The following is a 17,535-nucleotide window of genomic DNA, read 5'->3' as shown; positions in this document are numbered from 1 at the left end:
GCCCTCGATTTCCGCTCCGGCCCGCACTATTCATGAATACTTTCGCACGAGATGTTTCACGATTCCCACTTGATATTGGAATTCTCTCCCGCCAGTGGCGGATCCAGGATTAAAAAACGGAAGGGGCGGAATAAAATAATAAAATAATAAAATATTAAATATAATACTTCAATATGTTTTTTTAGCAAAATGAAAGTCTATTACAATTCAAGTAGCTCTAGCATCTGTTAACCGAGACAACTGATTTCTACGGGTATCCATATCTTGAAAACATTTCAAGATTCTTTCATTAGAAACACTAGCAAAGATGGATCTTTCATTGTATACTACCAAACTGTCATTCAACCACTCATCTCCCATCCTATTCCACAAGTCAGTCTTGACAAATTTCATTGCTAAAAATACTCTTTCAACAGATGCAGTCGCTACAGGTAAGATCAATACCAACTCAATCAGACGATAAACCAACGGAAAAACTTTATCTTTCTTGGTTTCAACAATCTTCTGAGATAGGCTAGCCAAATCTTCAATACCATTCAATCGTGCATCTCTTCTCACAACATCAACAAAAGTTTCAAGTTGTTTAAACAATTCAGTATGTTGAGTCGATGTGAAGTCCTTTGGGTAAAGTGTAGCAAGATGAACAAGCTTATGAACATTAAAAGCAGCGAAATTATTTTTTGGATCGAGGCATGCCATACAACTTAGCAAGTCTGTGGATGCCTCAGAGAAACGATTTTCCATCTCTTGTGTAAGTAAGTCGACGACCTAATTGACACACAAGAAAGATTAAATATCAAGATGATTCTAATTTAGTAAATGAATAAGATATTAAATTTCAAATTACCTGACAAAATATTTCAACGCGATAATGATTGTAGTTCTTGATGTTTGAACCATTCCTCTTACTAATCTGCTTTGGAGCATCATCATCCATGTTTGTTATTGAAATGTCATTTGCCCCACAAAAATCATTCACTTCTTGCAAGAAAGTATCCCATCCAAATTCTCGAAATGATCTCAAGCTTTCTTTCACATTCTCTATTAAGAAAATCGCATTTAATGGTTATTTTTTTTCGGTCAACGGGGCGACGTCGGAGACAACGGAGGGGGCGGATATGGAAAATATACATCCGAGATAAGAGAAAATTAGTCGCACGGTGGGGGCTACCGCCCCCACCTGCCCCTGGATCCGCCACTGTCTCCCGCTACAGTGGGCAAGAATTGGTGGGAAGTTTACCAAATTATCCCTCAAAATTTTGGGTTTCCCCCCATTCACACATTGTGTCTGCATTTTGAGTTAGCCTTTTGGGGATACTCTCTCTCTCTCACTACACTGCACTCCTTGGAAGCTGTTGAAGAGGCGGTGGCTAAGATCCACGGATTTCCGCCGCTTACAACAACGTTTATGCGTACAAAAGTTGATCGGTATCCTTGATTCTACGTGTATACCCCTTCCACCGTTCTTGAATAAGGTTGGATCTAACAAGTGCGATTTGTGTGTGCAGTCTCAGATCCGGCCGCTAAGCAGAGGGGCCATACTCCGGCGAGGACATAATCTTTGGTAGTCGACTTTTTTCGTTTTGCCGCTTTAATCGGCGGAAGGGGTAGAAGAAGGAATTACGAGTACATGATAGGAACATATTCGTCTGAATGCATGGAAGAGGCTTGCGTGTTGTCAGCCAAATATGGAACACCAAACTCTCTCAACTATTTCCTTCATGGTGGGACTAGCCTGTTTTAATTAAGTCAACCTTTATTTCTTACTTTTCCAAATAGGAAGAAGCGAACAAGCCCTTAGATTACCAAAATCTTTTCTTCTTTACTCGAGTAAAGAAAAGCAAGGAAATCGAAACGGGTGCACTGTTATATTAACAATCATCAAAGATATTAGTGAATTTGTAGTAACCAAACAAGTGTAATGCACTTTTTATCCAATTGATTTGTAATTTCCAGTCAAGGGTTAGTAGCAAAACGCATATCATATGCATACAAGCATAAGTATGATTATGAAGAGTCAATTTTATGTCCAGCACTCTTCTCAACATCTATAATTAGGGGTGGGACGGTACGGTATACCGTACCGACCGTGCCATACCGCATACCGTACCGGAAAGTACGGTATGACAAAATTCAATACCGATACCGTACCGAATTTTCGGTATACCGAAATTCCGGTATACCGGAAATTCGGTATGATATTTTTTGATACCGTTACCATACCGTTATTACGATATACCGTTAAAAAACGGTATACCGAAACACGGTACGGTATACCGTAATAACGGTATGGTAACGGTAACGGTATACCGAAAAATAATTGGTTTCTTGATTTGTTCATTTACTAATTGGTTTCTCGATTGTTCATTATTTTTTGCTATCGGTAATTCGTTCATCACTCTATTCAATTTTATATTTTGGTTAGCATGTTATCAAGTATCATATTATATTTGTTGTTGCCGATGATGTTGATCTTTAAGTATCTTTTAATATATATTTATGGATTATTTTGATTACATATATTCAGAATTTTATCCCATAATCATGGTTAATGATAAAATGAAGGTACTTATTGATTATTTTTGGCTATTTAGACCAATATAAAATAATTAGTCTTATAAATAAAATCTCCAAATAGATTTACAAGTGTAATGAAATAAAGATTCAATTTTTCCCCCTAGACTTTAATTTCAATCTATCATTATAAACATGCATACAAATTCTCAAAAATATTAACAAGGCACGGCCTTCCTTTGATTTGAATAAATTTTTAAAATACTAGCAAATAATATATTTTTTTAATGTGAAAATACTAAAATTCAACATATATCAAAATTTGGCTCATTTGTTGGTCATGATGAGTATATTTTAAAGTTAAGGGTTTAGGATTTAGGTTTCAAGGTTTGGGTTTTTAGTGTATAGGGTCGCTATATTGCAATGAAATGAATCTCGACTAGAAAGTGTCTCACCAGTGCAATATTAAATTATTGCAACGTAAACTTGCTCCTACAGTTATAACTCAACGGTTAATTCATATTTTCACAGATTTAAAATGCTTTTTAATTTTAAGTCAGATATTTAAATGTCAAGACAGTTTATTAAAATGTCAACACAAATATGTGTTGAAATTTTAATGTGATCGTATTGACATTTTTTAGAAAATGTAGCATTTAAACACACTCTTGTGTCTATGTGGGGTTAATGTGATTGAAAAAGTATAATCCAAAGTAAGAGGATGTCGAATATTCTTTTGTTTATCATTTCACAACTTTTATTTCGCAAATGAAATAAATATGAAGAAATTAAAATGACCCGTGCATCGCACGGGCATGACACTAGTTAGTAATTTAAATTGGACATTTATTTCTCTTTAAGAATTAAGAATGACTGATCAGTATCCTATTTATTCATCCTTCAATTTAAGTAGTATATAAAATAAGATAACATACAATGAATTAAACACTAATTAAACGATTTGATTCATTTTCAGCTGCACATATTTTTAATTGACATTTTATGAAGTGGGACGAAGAATAAAACAAAATTTTTAATTACTTTGTATATTTGGAATATGACATTACACAAAGAATCATATACTAAATGGTGTGAGTTAATACAAATTCTTTCAAATGTGGTCTGTTGAAACATATTCCCGATATCGTATTTCCAATCTTCTTTCGGTGTTATGTGCTATTGTGTTTATTATATTTAATAGGATGAGTTGATAAAATAATTCAGGTTAATTTTGAATTTGTTTGAATAAATTATCATTTGAATATTTAATTTTATTGTATTAATTGATGTATTAATTTTTTTTAATATAATATATATATAAATGTAATATATATATTACAACATATTTAATATTATTATTAATATATATATATATATATATATATATATATATATAGGGATGTATTAATTTCTTTTTGCATCTTTTCTCCTATTTCCTTCTTAATCTCGGCCATTCATTATAAGGATCTAACCGCCCAAATTAATCCCAGATTATATTAAATTAATTCATTAAAAATTGTGAAAAGGCTAGTTTAGGGAATTAACGTTGGCGGTTGTTATGAAAAATCCCATAATTTTCTCTTCCAAACTCAGCGGTTATTTTGATTGCAGATCACGTTCAATTTGTGGTTCTCTTCCATGTGGTTGTAAATCCTCAATTCGTTCCATCTATCCTCAATTTCATCGGAAACTGCGTGGATGTGCTGGAGATTCGGTTTCAGAATCCTCCGCTTATCCTTCTTCCTAATCCTCAACACGAAGCTCCGGCTTCCGCTGTCTCTCTCCACTCGATTCAGCCACGAGACTCTCGTGCCGAGGAAATCGTCGTCGATCGTCTGATTGTCGTCGAGCGAAAAAATGATGTCGTTTGATTATCTGATTGTGTTGCATGCGACATACGAAGTATTCATTTTCTCCTTTGTAATTTTCTCAACATTCTCTATTTTATATCAGTGCTCCTCTAGTTCGAATAAATGCACTGACTTTTGCAACTTGCTTCGCAGACTCCTCAAGGTAATTGCAATCTTTCCTGGGATCTATTACCTGCTGTTGTTTTATGTTATTTCTACTATAATTTCTATGCTATTGGATATCATTACACAATAACTAGGTTTTTGGATCTTTTACAGTTTATACGATGCTGCATTGGCATACTCCAAGCGTATCCAACATTTGGTTGTTTATAAAGGATACCAAGGTTGTAAATGGATACCATTTTCTGATTAGCTTTTCCTATCTCTATGCAAGTGGTTGTGTTTTTACAATATCTAGTATGCAGGTTTGTTTTTTATCTGCAAATTGGTCTTACTGCTAAGTGCTAAGTCCTGGGAAAGTCTTTGTTGGGACTGGACTTTTCTTCCCAATTGCTTAGTTTCTCCAGTGCCAAAGAGACAATCTATTATTGAATGCAGTGAACTCACGAAGTCACATGCACTGTCTGCAGAGAATAGCGCGTAGGTAGTTTTTTTACTGATACACATAATGTACATATTGTATAGTATAATGCGTAGTTTTGTTTCTGTAATGCATTATTTGTGATATGTAATGAACATTTATCCCAGACCCGTTTAATTTAAGTTGTGTCGTGTTTCGATGTTTGGCGCACGTTTATTGTTTTCCCTAAGGGTTTAACAAGCCTAGGGGCTAGGGTGTAGTATGTTCATAGTCTAAAAAACATTGTCCAAATACACGAGCTGCATTAATTCGTCTGTGTTGCACATAATGTATATTTTGTATAGTATAATGCGTAGTTTAGTTTCTATAATGCATTATTTGTGATATGTAATGAATGTGATTTACCGTGTTTCGTTGTTTGGCACACGGTTCTTGTTTATCCTAAGGGTTTAATAAGGTTATGGGCTAGGGTTTAGTACGTACACATTAATAACGAATCGTAAACAGCTACTAATAATGCACCACATTGAAACGAGTTATGGATATAATTGATATGTGATATGCATTGCATACGAACAAGATGTACCGTGTTACGATGTTGGCACACGTTTCTTGTTCCCCCCAAAGGTTTAATAAGATTAGGGGCTAGGGTATAGTACGTACACATTAATTACAAATTGTAAAACAATTCGAATAATGCACCAAATTGTAGCGAGTAATGCATATTATTGACTGTATAATGCAAATTATGTGAACTGCAATGCATACGAATAAGATGTACCGTGATACGATGTTTGGCACACGTTTCTTGTTTCCCCCCACGGTTCAATAAGACTAGGGGCTAGGGTATAGTACGTACATATAGCAACTTCTTGTGTCTTGCACTAGGTCATGTTTTTGTTTTGTTATTGGAACTTTATATCTGTCATAATGCAACGTTTGGTTTTTATTTAAAGAAGTCAACTTTGTATCAGTTGTGTTCTGATGAATTATTTTGTTTGTTCCCAATTTTTATTTTTTCTAGGTCATAATGCAATGTTTTAGTAAAATAATGCACTAAAATGTCTATTGCAGAATTGATATCCGATTTTAATATTCCATGGACCCCTGAATTCTGGCGAAATGATTAAATTAAAAAATTCACTTATTGGAATAAATAATGCAGCCCGTTGATATGTCTTATTCAATACAAAATTTTAAATAATGATAATTTCTTGGTAAATAATGCAACGTTTTAATCAAATAATGCACTAATTTATCTAATGTTGAATTTATATCCAGTTGAAATAAACCATGCACCCCTGAATTCTGTCGCAACGTTTATATCCACTTTAAATTTACCATGCATACTTCTTATAATGCATAATTAACTGTAAATAATGACAATATAATTACACATAATGCTCAGACTTTGCATATACACAATTATTATCGTAACGAACACTATATTGCAAATAATGACAGTTGATAAAGGAGTAATGCACAGATTGTAAAACACAATGCACACTCTTTAATGCTGAATACGAACAATTTACACAGTCTCAAAATCATTAGCTAATATCCAAACGCACTTATTAAGTTGCGAAAAAGTACAGTTTTAAATTGAAACATCTATTCGAATATCAGTTAACCCATTAACCAAGATCTCCCTATAGCCGAACCAAGACTCACTCCAAACCATAATTCTCATCAACTGGAATAACATCGTCAACTGCATCGTCAATGTCTGATCTTAGCCGCTTCTCTGATATGGAACAAACAAAGTAATACATCAAAACATTATCAATAAATCAGAATACATAATGCTGCTAGCATTTTACAGATTAATGCATATATCATATGAAATAATGCATAACACAACCTCATAATGCATTAAAAATTACTAATAATGCATTGTCTAAACACAAAAATGCACATGTGTTACACAGAAAATGCACAAAAAATGTACGTAATGCACATTTTAAGTTATATAATGAACAAAAAAATTTTCTTGCTATTAGTCTGTACATCACTCATTCCAGTAAATACACCTTTCAAAAGCAAAAAAAACTGCAATAGGAAAGATTAATGCATACAAACCAAACACATAATGCATAAGATAAAGCAAATAATTATCGCACATCAAATCATCAAATACACCTCCTTATCTACACATAATGCATAAGATACAGAAAATATATAGCTTATTTACTACTATGAATCAGTCCACAAGTACAATAAACCACATCAAATACACAATCACATTTTCATATTACACTGCCACAGCTTATACGGTTAATAATGCTTAATATACTTTCAGTAATGCATATATCATGGTACATAATGCACAATTTAAGTTATATAATGAAAAAAAAAAATTCTTGCTATTAGTCGGTACATCACTCATTCCACTAAATACACCTCTAAAATGCAACAAAAACTGCAATAACAACGACTGATGCGTACAAACCAAGCACATAATGCATAAGATAAATCAAATGATTATCACTGTAAATTCACATTTAAACATTTTATATGCAATCATCAAACTGAATCCTCTGTAACAAATAGGATATTGAAAAGCACAAGTAGCGACGCCAATATACATGAACCCTGTGATGCTTGCGAGCGTGGACGTCCTCTTTTCGACATTTTGGATCTGCCAAACAACAAAAATATAAGAGACCTAAATCCATGCCTGTTCAACACATCTCATTGACTACCCGTGATAATCATAGGCAACCGTAGACGAATAAGTAGGAAATTGTGAATTTAAATAAACACGGTAAAAGCGAAGCTACATTTTTTATTTTTCGGTACTACAAAATCAAAACAAAAAGACCCAAAATCGCAGGTCAAACAAACCTAATCGATTTGTTGAAAATAACATGAAACGAGTCAACGATGGTCGATTTGGGTTAGACGAAATCACCGGTAGACTTGAATCGCCGAAATCTGGGTTGGCTGCTGTCAATTCTTCACGCTTGAAGAACGACTAGGGTTTTAGAGAGTGGAGGGAGTGGGGCGAGTGGAATCTGATGAGAGAGTGATGAATGAGGGAGGTTGAAGAGACGGATGATTTCATATCCCTCAAAATTCGCGATTGCCAAAAATATGGCGGTTCAATTTTCACCCAATTCCTATATTACCCCCATAATGCATAAAGAAAGGACCTATAATGCAACACGGAACCAGTTTTATAGAATCAATCTGATCCGTTGATGCCTTAGATCTAACGCGTAATATTAAGAAGGAAAAAAGATCTAAGATGTGAAAAGGAGAATAACGCTCCCCTATATATATATATATAATAATCTATCGGTATACCACGGTATACCACGGTATACCGAATCTTCGGTATATACCGAATATTCGGTATACAACGGTATACCGATATACCGTGGATTCGGTATATACCGAAGTTTCGGTATACCGTGGTATACCGGTATACCGTGGATTCGGTATACCGCGGTATAGAAAAATTGATACCGTTACCGTACCGAAACACTGCGGTACGGTATCATACCGTACCGGAAACTGCGGTATACCGAAAAATCGGTATTTTCGGTATTTTTCTGGTACGGTAAGTCCGGTATTACGGTATTTCGGTATAATTTCCCACCCCTATCTATAATGCCCTTTTGAAGGCAAATTTGAATAATTTGAGGTGTGAAATTGACTAAACTAGTTTTCCGAACACAAGCAGTGCTCAGACAACACAATTTTATTGAGCACAAAACCTCTCATTATTTTCTAGCAGCGGAACTATGTTTGGACAAAATGTCTCTGTTAAGCACATATGTATGAGTTTGGAAATGAATGATTCGCAACAGCACACGAGAACTTTAACCGTCAAAAAATTGTCCGAACGCATTCATTGCGACCGATAAATTCTCGCTGATTAACTGCACATTCCCGCGGCCCTGAAATTGCTAGGAATTGGACATCAACAGTTTCATCCTTTTTCTTTTTCTTTATAAAACGTAAATAAGATTTAAGTTAGTTGAAATAAAGGAGGAGACAGAGGTTAAACATTAAAAAGTTGAGTTCGTCTCGTCGTGGACAAAATAAAACCACCTACCTGAATGTTGGGGGCCCCATAGTTTGTTGCGCGTGCCATTATCTTTAGCTTACCGCCCAAATATTAACCCTAAAATTAAAATTACTTCAATTTAATTTCTTTGATGGCAAAAAAATAAAGAGATATGAATCAAATCCATAATAAATGAAGCCCAATAAATACACTTCCTTCCCCCTTTCACATCTTGAACAGTTGGATATTTTAAAAGTAATTCTTGAAAAAGTTATGTAGCTTATTTCGATAAGCATATTGTATAGCTTATTTTCATTGAAAGGCGACCAATTTATTTACCCATGCCTAAGATGTAAACTTATTTGTGAAACGGAATTTAAATCTCTTTTACGTAAATGTATGCTCTCAGTACCGTGCTTAAATACATGTCCTATTTTGCTTTAGACCATCTCCAATGGCTTATTACATAAAAATAAATTTTAGTCAATTTATTCAAACACAGTAATTCGAGTGTCACCTAAAAACATGATAGTCGTTGCCCGTGCACACTCACAGTCACAATAGCAAGAATTGTGCCAAAATTATTAGTGCTGCATCTCCCACAGACATATTGTAGAAAATATAATAAACTTTTCCAGCTATATATGGTGTGAAAACTAAAAATAATGATGATGGAATTTTTAGGTGTGTTTGATTAGTAGTGTAATGAGCTAATTGTGTAATTAACTTACAACGTTTTGAAGTATTGCATCCGGCTTGCCTATGTCAATTTTATATCACTTTGAAATCATGACGGGGATATAACACATAGTAAAAAAAAAGAGCATATAGAAAGAATTGAGAATATGAAGGACCATATTGTATAGTAATATTGTGAGCTAATAAACACAAAACTCAAGTTCGAGGTTGCCTGAAATCTGAAGCATCTATCATACTCCTAGTACATAGAAGAGAGAGAGGTCAACAAATCCCTTACTTTGATAAGAAACATACATTTCATGCATGCTTACACCAACGATCCATCACTCTCAAATTTCGGATAAGTAATTGTCTTTTTGAATGGAACATACTACATATAATTGCTACTTTTGTTTTTAAAATATACTCCCGTCCTTAAAAGTTTGTCCCATTTTTCTATTTCCGTTCGTCCTACAAAATTTGTCTCATTTCACTTTTTACCATTTTTTACAGTGAACCTTATATTCCACTAACTCATTCATAGTCATATTTTATTATAAAACCAATATACAAACATAGAACCCACATTCCACTAACTTGTTCAACTCACTTTTTATTATATTTCTTAAAACCTGTGCCCGGTTCAAAATGTGACAATATTTGAGGGACGGAGGGAAGCAACACACCTCTGCATTGACAGTTTCTAAACAGATTTTGTATCGTGAATCTCAACATATATTGTTTTGGCTATTGGATAACTAAGCTTTATGGATATTTTTTTGTTAAAAAACGTTATTTATTGTAAATCTCCATGTAGTAGTATTAAATAAGATTTTTTATATGAATTTAATAAATAAAAGGACATATAAAGTAGTAGTATAATATAGGGGTTTTTTATAATATATTATGTAATAATGTGATATGGGTTCCTCAAAATCTGAGGTATTATATATTTTAATTTTTAGTAGAATCTTCCTATTTAAAATATAATGATTTCTTTTTCTAGAAGAATATGATGAATTCGTTGTCAAAATCAATGATTGCAAAAAATTGGAATATACGCTTTCTATTTGATTCGAATATAGAGTAATCATTCACCGTAGTTTTCACAATACAAGTGGGATGTGAGTGTAGCCCGCAACTCATAGGCTGACGCGAATAGTTTGCCAAATTTTTGGATTAGGGTTGGAAATTTCTAGTGCGATAAAATCAAAACCCGATTAGCCTGCACTCGATTAACTCGCAGCCCATTAGGGTCAGTCACAAAACCCCGAGGGGCTGGCCCGAAAATTCGGCTAAATTTCTATTATTATATTTTTTACTCGTAATTCAACACTTCATTAATTAATTTTATAATATAGATAACTAAAAAATGACTCTCAATTTTATATTAAATATACAAATTATATATTAAATTTATATTAATATAATAATTAATAAATAAATTATAAACTTCAAATTCACTAAAAAATATTTAAATTTCTAAAACATGCATTAAAATTTCACGAAATATCTCAAATATTAGTATTTAATCATGTTTATGATTGAGTTTAAGCATATATCTCAAATTTATCATAATTAAATATTTTACATTTTATGAATATAACTAATGTTCATCATTATTTATTAGATTGATCGTATGTTAATCTTATCGGTAGCAACCCGATTAACCCGCTGGGCTAGCTCGAAACCCGAGCTTTTAGAGTTAAGGTTGAACTTTCATAACCTGGAAGAAATCACAACCCGATTAGCCCGCAATCCGAATAGGATTGACCCGAAACCCGACTGGCCAACCCGAGTGACATTCCTAAATACAAGAAGTATATAAATTTTTATTCTTAAATAGTACTCCATTCTTAAAATTTAAGTTTTCACCGTAGTATATTTGTATTTAATCTATAATTGGGCTAACCATTCACACTTAGCTAAGCAGATTTGGCCCATTAGAAGGCAGCTTAAAGGATCCCAAACTTGGGCCATAGGTTGGAGTAACTTGCTGACCTGGCCTAAGGTTGGGAATTTCATGCCCGAGTTACATTCGATTTCCAAGCATAGATATAGGGAAAAAAATTAATCCTTTATTTCTAGGTTCAATAATCCTTTTGTGCTCCACTTGATATTTATATATGTGGCCAAATTCAAGATAATAAACTTTACTCGTCCCAAGAAAGCTATTTTTGTCATTTTTATTGTTCATCCAAATTTTACTTTCACTAATACGATTTTAACTATTTTTTTCTTTTTTTTTAAATTATTAAGTTTGCATTAAAATGTCATTCCTGAAATATTTTATTTTTATAGGACATGAGAAATAGCAAATTACAGTCAATTTTTGAGTTCTTGTAAAAATGCTCTTGGCAACACAATAATTTCCTAGATTTATTTAGCCGATAATTTCTCTCTCCTTATAACTCCCGAACACTATAATTTATTCTCTCTTTATCTGTGACCAAATCTTCTCTCCATCTGCATCAAACCATCTTTACAAAACTCATCCCGCATTTACCTTATTAGCAAATGGCACTTCAAAATATTACAATATTAAAAATGAATGAAGATAATTACAGTGTTTCATTATATAAGAAATTAGATACTCCTTAGTTTATATTGTACTTACATATATTGTCTAATTACAGAGTTTATGGCATGTGAATAATCCTTAGGCTGAAAGGGCAAAACAGAATTTCTTGAAATATCAATACTAAGCCCCAAAAAATGAAATACCGATGTTAATTCTTGCAAGGCATGCAACCTCTGAGCCTCAAAAGCAACAAGGAAGTTGCAACATTTGCGTATCCTACCTAATTTAATCATTAATCAACCAATGAATTATGAAACATTCCCCTCCCATTTAAGGAAAGTATCGCCCAAAGTTGAATTGTTCCAAGTGTAGCTATGCAACCTTATGTTTTTCACCCACAACCCTATTGCAATGGGGATTCATTAAAAGCGAAAATAAGGCAAGAATCAATGAACCAAAATCAATTCAAAATAATATACTTACTAGAAGTCTAGAACTAGAAATAGAGTCTATAAATTTTTTTTGTAACAATTGACAGTACATACTCGAGTATAATACAATATATTTATGATTCTTCTAGTTTTTTATTTTCTGCATTAATCTTTTTTTTTCATATTCTGTTTTCTGTCAAACCCTACACCATCCATTATAATTCATTGATTGTATTGACATCCTCAATCTCAATATATTTCCTCACTTGAATGATGTCATCATGCAATCAAAGAACATAGAGTTGTGAGATTAGAAAATTTTGAACACTAAACGTTACACTACTTACATTATTCATGAGTTGCACAATTAATTTAAGTACAAATTTACTCACAACTATTGAGCACAAAAAACAGAGCATTTGCAGTGTGTATAGGCCCTACTTACTTTTTCTGAATTCTTGATTTTTTACTTTTTTATTTATAAATTAATCTACCTATTTGACACGGTAGACACAAGTTTTATTGAGACGGAAGAAACATTAGATGTAATAGAAGAATCTAGATTAGAGCCGTGAAAAATGAGAATGATATTCCTAACCCAAAAACCATCCTATAAGTGATGATGAGGCCTTGATGAGTGTTGCACAAGAGGTATGACTCCTGATCCCAAAAAGGGAAGCCTTGTAACCATCCTCAGCATCGACGGCGGCGGCATCCGAGGCATCATCCCTGCTACCATTCTTCAATTTCTTGAATCCAAGCTTCAGGTCTTTTTTTCTTCTTACTGAAAAGTAGCAAAATTTATATATGTTGATTTTTGCATGACAAAGTAGTTTTGCAGGAGCTAGATGGTGCAGATGCAAGAGTTGCAGATTACTTCGACATAGTAGCCGGAACAAGCACTGGTGGCTTGCTAGCCACCATGATCACCGCCCCCGACCACAATAAACGCCCCTTGTATGCCGCAAAGGACATCATCGACTTCTATCTCAACCAATGTCCCTCCTTCTTCCCTGGTTGCGAGTTAGTATCTTTCATCTCAATATTAAATAGCACTACCCTATCTATGAAAAATAGTCATATATTTTTTTATTTTAGGTTGTCCACCCAAATTAGTTGCAGTCTATTAATAATAAAGTCTTTTTTTTTTCTTTCGAATGAAGTGAGCTCCATTTTCTTTAATAATAGTAAGTTTTTTTTTCTCTAACTCTCATGTTTTACCAATTTCACATTAAAATTTATGTTGTTCATTACTAAGTCTATTTTTTTGGACGGAAGTAGTAGTAGTATATATACACGACTTGGGTTGTGATGTTTTAATTTATTAGAGCTTGTGTGTTGATTGAAGCCGGCATAATGTGCTCAAGACTCTGAAGAATTTATTTGGACCCAAGTATAACGGGAGGTGTTTGAGGACATTGTTGAAGGAGCAATTAGGAGACACCACAATCAAGGAGACCTTAACAAATCTAGTGATTCTTGCTTTCGATATCAAGCGGCTGCAGCCAGTCATCTTCACCACTAAAGACGTGTGTATCCCATCTCAATTTTCATATTTATGCTATCAAAACAAAAAATGCCAATTAACAATTTTTGCTCACTTGAAAAAGGCCAAGGAGAAGGCTTACAGAGATGCCAAACTGTGTGACATCTGCATAGGCACCTCCGCAGCTCCCACCTTTCTACCCGCACACTATTTCGAGACGGTTGATGAAGCCGGCAACACCACCACCTATGATCTAATAGATGGCGGCGTTGCAGCAAACAATCCTGTAAGTGATTGAAATGTTGTTAGTAAAAAATGAGGAATATTTTTCTATTTTTTATTTATAAATAGATAGAAACTAATTTTGGTGAACAGTCTAAAATGAAGCTAATAATTGCAGACGTTGATAGCAATATCCCAGATATCGAACGGGATACTGGCGGGAGATTCAGATTACGCAGAGATGTCAGCGTTGGATGGGAGCAAGGTGCTGGTGCTGTCACTGGGGACGGGGATACCAAAGCAGGCGGAGAAGTACAGCGCGGAGGCGGCAGCGGGGTGGGGGCTGCTGGGATGGGTGTACAAGTGGGGGAACACGCCACTGATGGATGTTTTCGGAGACGCGAGCTCGGACATGGTGGACATTCATGTCTCCACGCTCTTCCAGTCGCTTCACACCAAGAAGAATTACCTCCGAATACAGGACGACACGCTCTCCGGCGACCAGACTTCGCTAGACATCGCCACCTCCAGCAATCTGCAGGAGCTCGTCGGCGTGGCGCAACGGCGCCTCAAGATGCCGATGTCGCGAGTTGACCTCGAGACAGGCCAGTTCGAGGAGGTGGAAGGAGAGGGCACCAATGAAGAGGCTTTGATTCGATTTGCTAAACAACTTTCGGCTGAGAGAAAGCTGAGAGAGTTGGGCGAAACTCATACAACACTTGTTATCCATTGATTCATATTAAAATATTTAATAATAGTATGATTCATTATTTAGCATTGTGTGGTGAAATTCGTCCTCATCTTGTCATTTTCTCATTAAAGCTATATGCATATATACCATAAATGTTTAGATATTGATTTTCCTCAACCTTTGTTTTGCTGGTATATTGATTGTTGTCTTGTAAACTACTTCTGATGAAGCTGCTGATTCACGGTTCAACCGGTCCAACCGGTTTAATCACTGATCGAACCGTTATACTGTTGCAAATACATATAATTAAATATGCAATATACAAAAATTATATTAAATTTACATATAATTAATAATATATCAAAAAGTATTAACCTTATCGATAATTAGTTGTAAATAAAAATATTAAAATTTAATAAATGATAAAATTTCCTAAATTTTTTGTCGATAAATAAAATTAAATATATAAATAATTAGTTATTGTAGATAAAAAATAATAATACTATATATATAAATAGATAAAGTTCATTTTAACTAAAAAAACGTGTTGGAAGAAATAATATTGGAATACTCACCCTGTCCACTATTTAAAGAGCTATTTTGACTTGACACGAGTTTTAAGAAATTGTTTGACTTTGTGAAGAAAAGTAAATGGAGAAAGTAAGTGGAATGTGAGATCCATTTAAAGTATTAGTTTTATATTGGATTGTGAGTGTAAAAAATTGGTGGGATGTGGGATCCGCATACTAAAAGTGGAATAAAGTAAATAGTTTTATAAATTGTGGACAAACTAAAATGCCAAAATGGTTCTTTAAATCGTGGACGGAGGGAGTATGAAGTAAAACATGAATCATTATTTATTTTAAGTAAAACTATATATTAATATCAATAGTAAGTGTATATAAATTACATATATAAAATATTAATATCAGGTAATAATAAATTATAATCAATAATATTAAAAACTATTAAACTATATGTATAATTATAAATTCCTATATTGTAAAGTATAATTAAAAATTTTCTTAAAAGAATATAAAATTAAAATGGATTATTAGTTTCGGTGGACAAAAAATTTCATGTTTAATGTAAAACAATAATTAATGTTCATAATATTTCAAAATGACCATGTAGTGGAGTGGTAAATGAGTTTGTATTTAGAGATGACGTCATGTGTTCAATCCCTAGCAACAACAAATTTTAAAAAAAGATATTTTGAAAAGTGAAAAACCGGTTCACGGCCAACCGGTCGGTTCCACCGGTGCACAACGGTTCAACATACTAGTGGTTTTTAGGGGTGAACCGGACTACCTGCCGGTTCACGGTTGAACCGGTCAAACTGGCCGGTCCAGTCCGGTCTGGTTTTTAAAACACCGGTGGGAAGAGATGTCGTGTACACGTAGACTCCTGCTAATATTAGAATGAAAATACCAAAAATGAATTGAATGGAAAAAAAAAGAACGAAATTAATGGGGGTGTATCTACTACACAAGGTAAGTCCAGCGAATATCTGTCAACTATAATGGTGAATCTAGGAAACAATTTTGGAGATGAGAGAGTTGAATTAATTGCATAGGAGTGAACGAACGAGGGTGAACAAATGAAATGGAATGGAGTTTTTCTTTATACATGAATGGTGGTTACAATTGTTAATTTACAAATCAAGCTTTAAACTATCTCAAAACAATATCGTTTATCGTCTTTTTCTTTCAAACAGCAAATCAAGGTGGCCACCATAGCGTTTCGGCGTTTCCTACTTATGAAACAATTGGTCATCCTTGCATAAAAACTGTATGATATCCTGAGAACTTGCGCCACATAACTACCATATATATAGGGAATGACTACCATTATTAGGAATGAAAATATGAGAAACTTTAAACATTTTATGGACCAAATATGATGACTAAGATATAATTTTAAATTAAATTAATTCATTTCAAAATTCACTTAATATTATTTTAAGCTGTTAGTATTAACTAAATCCTAGTTACATTTTATTACAACTCTCTCTATATATAAAATACAATTAGTGAAAAACACATCTAAAAACTAATCTTTTTATAAAAACCTAACGCAACTATGATTCTAAATTTACATAAACCTAATACAATTAGGATAAACACATCTAAAATCCTAACGCAACTATGATTACAAACATAGGCGGACCCAAGTGTATTGGGGGAGGGGCTTAAGCCCTCAATTTTTTTTCTATTAATTGTTTTTAAAATTTATTCAAATCTAGTGTAAATTATAGTGTAAAAACCCCTACAAATTATCTAAGTTACTCAAATATATAGTTTAAAATAAAATTTAGAAATCTCAGCCCCTATCGATAAATATTTCTGCCCCTTATCGATAAACATTTCTACGTCCGCCACTTATTACAAATATACCTACAATGTTCCTAATAGTTTCATAAGACCATCCACTACGCTATCTCTATATCGTCCCTTAACTACTATTTGACCACTATTTGAGGGCCCCACTGTCCTTTTTTCCTCAATCCCTTAACTAAGGGACGGAACCTGCAACACTCCATCCCTTAACCGTCCCTTAATTACTATTCATTCAATTTCATTTTTT

At 33.7% G+C, this 17,535-nt stretch overlaps 2 protein-coding genes across 2 annotated transcripts; one reads left to right on the top strand and one right to left on the bottom strand.

The window, feature by feature from the left end:
* Nucleotides 1-207: 207 nt before the first annotated feature.
* On the bottom strand, nucleotides 208-937 carry LOC121810385. The gene is made up of 2 exons (XM_042211169.1): nucleotides 848-937; nucleotides 208-768 (listed from the first exon to the last, which is right to left on the bottom strand). The coding sequence occupies exons 1-2, from the start codon at nucleotides 935-937 to the stop codon at nucleotides 208-210; spliced, it is 651 nt and encodes a 216-aa protein (XP_042067103.1).
* An 11,952-nt stretch (nucleotides 938-12,889) lies between these two features.
* LOC121811254 (patatin-like protein 2) lies at nucleotides 12,890-15,126 on the top strand. The gene is made up of 5 exons (XM_042212077.1): nucleotides 12,890-13,317; nucleotides 13,392-13,573; nucleotides 13,899-14,079; nucleotides 14,161-14,322; nucleotides 14,437-15,126. Exons 1-5 carry the CDS (start codon nucleotides 13,204-13,206, stop codon nucleotides 14,989-14,991), a joined length of 1,194 nt encoding a protein of 397 aa, XP_042068011.1. The 5' UTR covers nucleotides 12,890-13,203; the 3' UTR covers nucleotides 14,992-15,126.
* Nucleotides 15,127-17,535: the final 2,409 nt, after the last annotated feature.

Source organism: Salvia splendens, chromosome 7 (assembly GCF_004379255.2).
Source record: "Salvia splendens isolate huo1 chromosome 7, SspV2, whole genome shotgun sequence".
Classification (NCBI taxonomy): domain Eukaryota; kingdom Viridiplantae; phylum Streptophyta; class Magnoliopsida; order Lamiales; family Lamiaceae; genus Salvia; species Salvia splendens.
The sequence above is the reverse complement of the archived record's forward strand: the minus strand, read 5'-3'. Positions and strand labels throughout refer to the sequence as shown.

Excerpts from the sequence above, each read along its gene's own strand:
- LOC121811254 (XM_042212077.1), top strand. The coding sequence starts at position 13,204 with ATGACTCCTGATCCCAAAAAGGGAAGCCTTGTAACCATCCTCAGCATC. Across the intron at positions 13,318-13,391 it reads TTCTTGAATCCAAGCTTCAG|GAGCTAGATGGTGCAGATGC; the intron begins GTCTTTTTTTCT and ends GTAGTTTTGCAG. Across the intron at positions 13,574-13,898 it reads TCCTTCTTCCCTGGTTGCGA|CCGGCATAATGTGCTCAAGA; the intron begins GTTAGTATCTTT and ends TGTTGATTGAAG.
- LOC121810385 (XM_042211169.1), bottom strand. The coding sequence starts at position 937 with ATGGATGATGATGCTCCAAAGCAGATTAGTAAGAGGAATGGTTCAAAC. Across the intron at positions 769-847 it reads GCGTTGAAATATTTTGTCAG|GTCGTCGACTTACTTACACA; the intron begins GTAATTTGAAAT and ends TGTGTCAATTAG.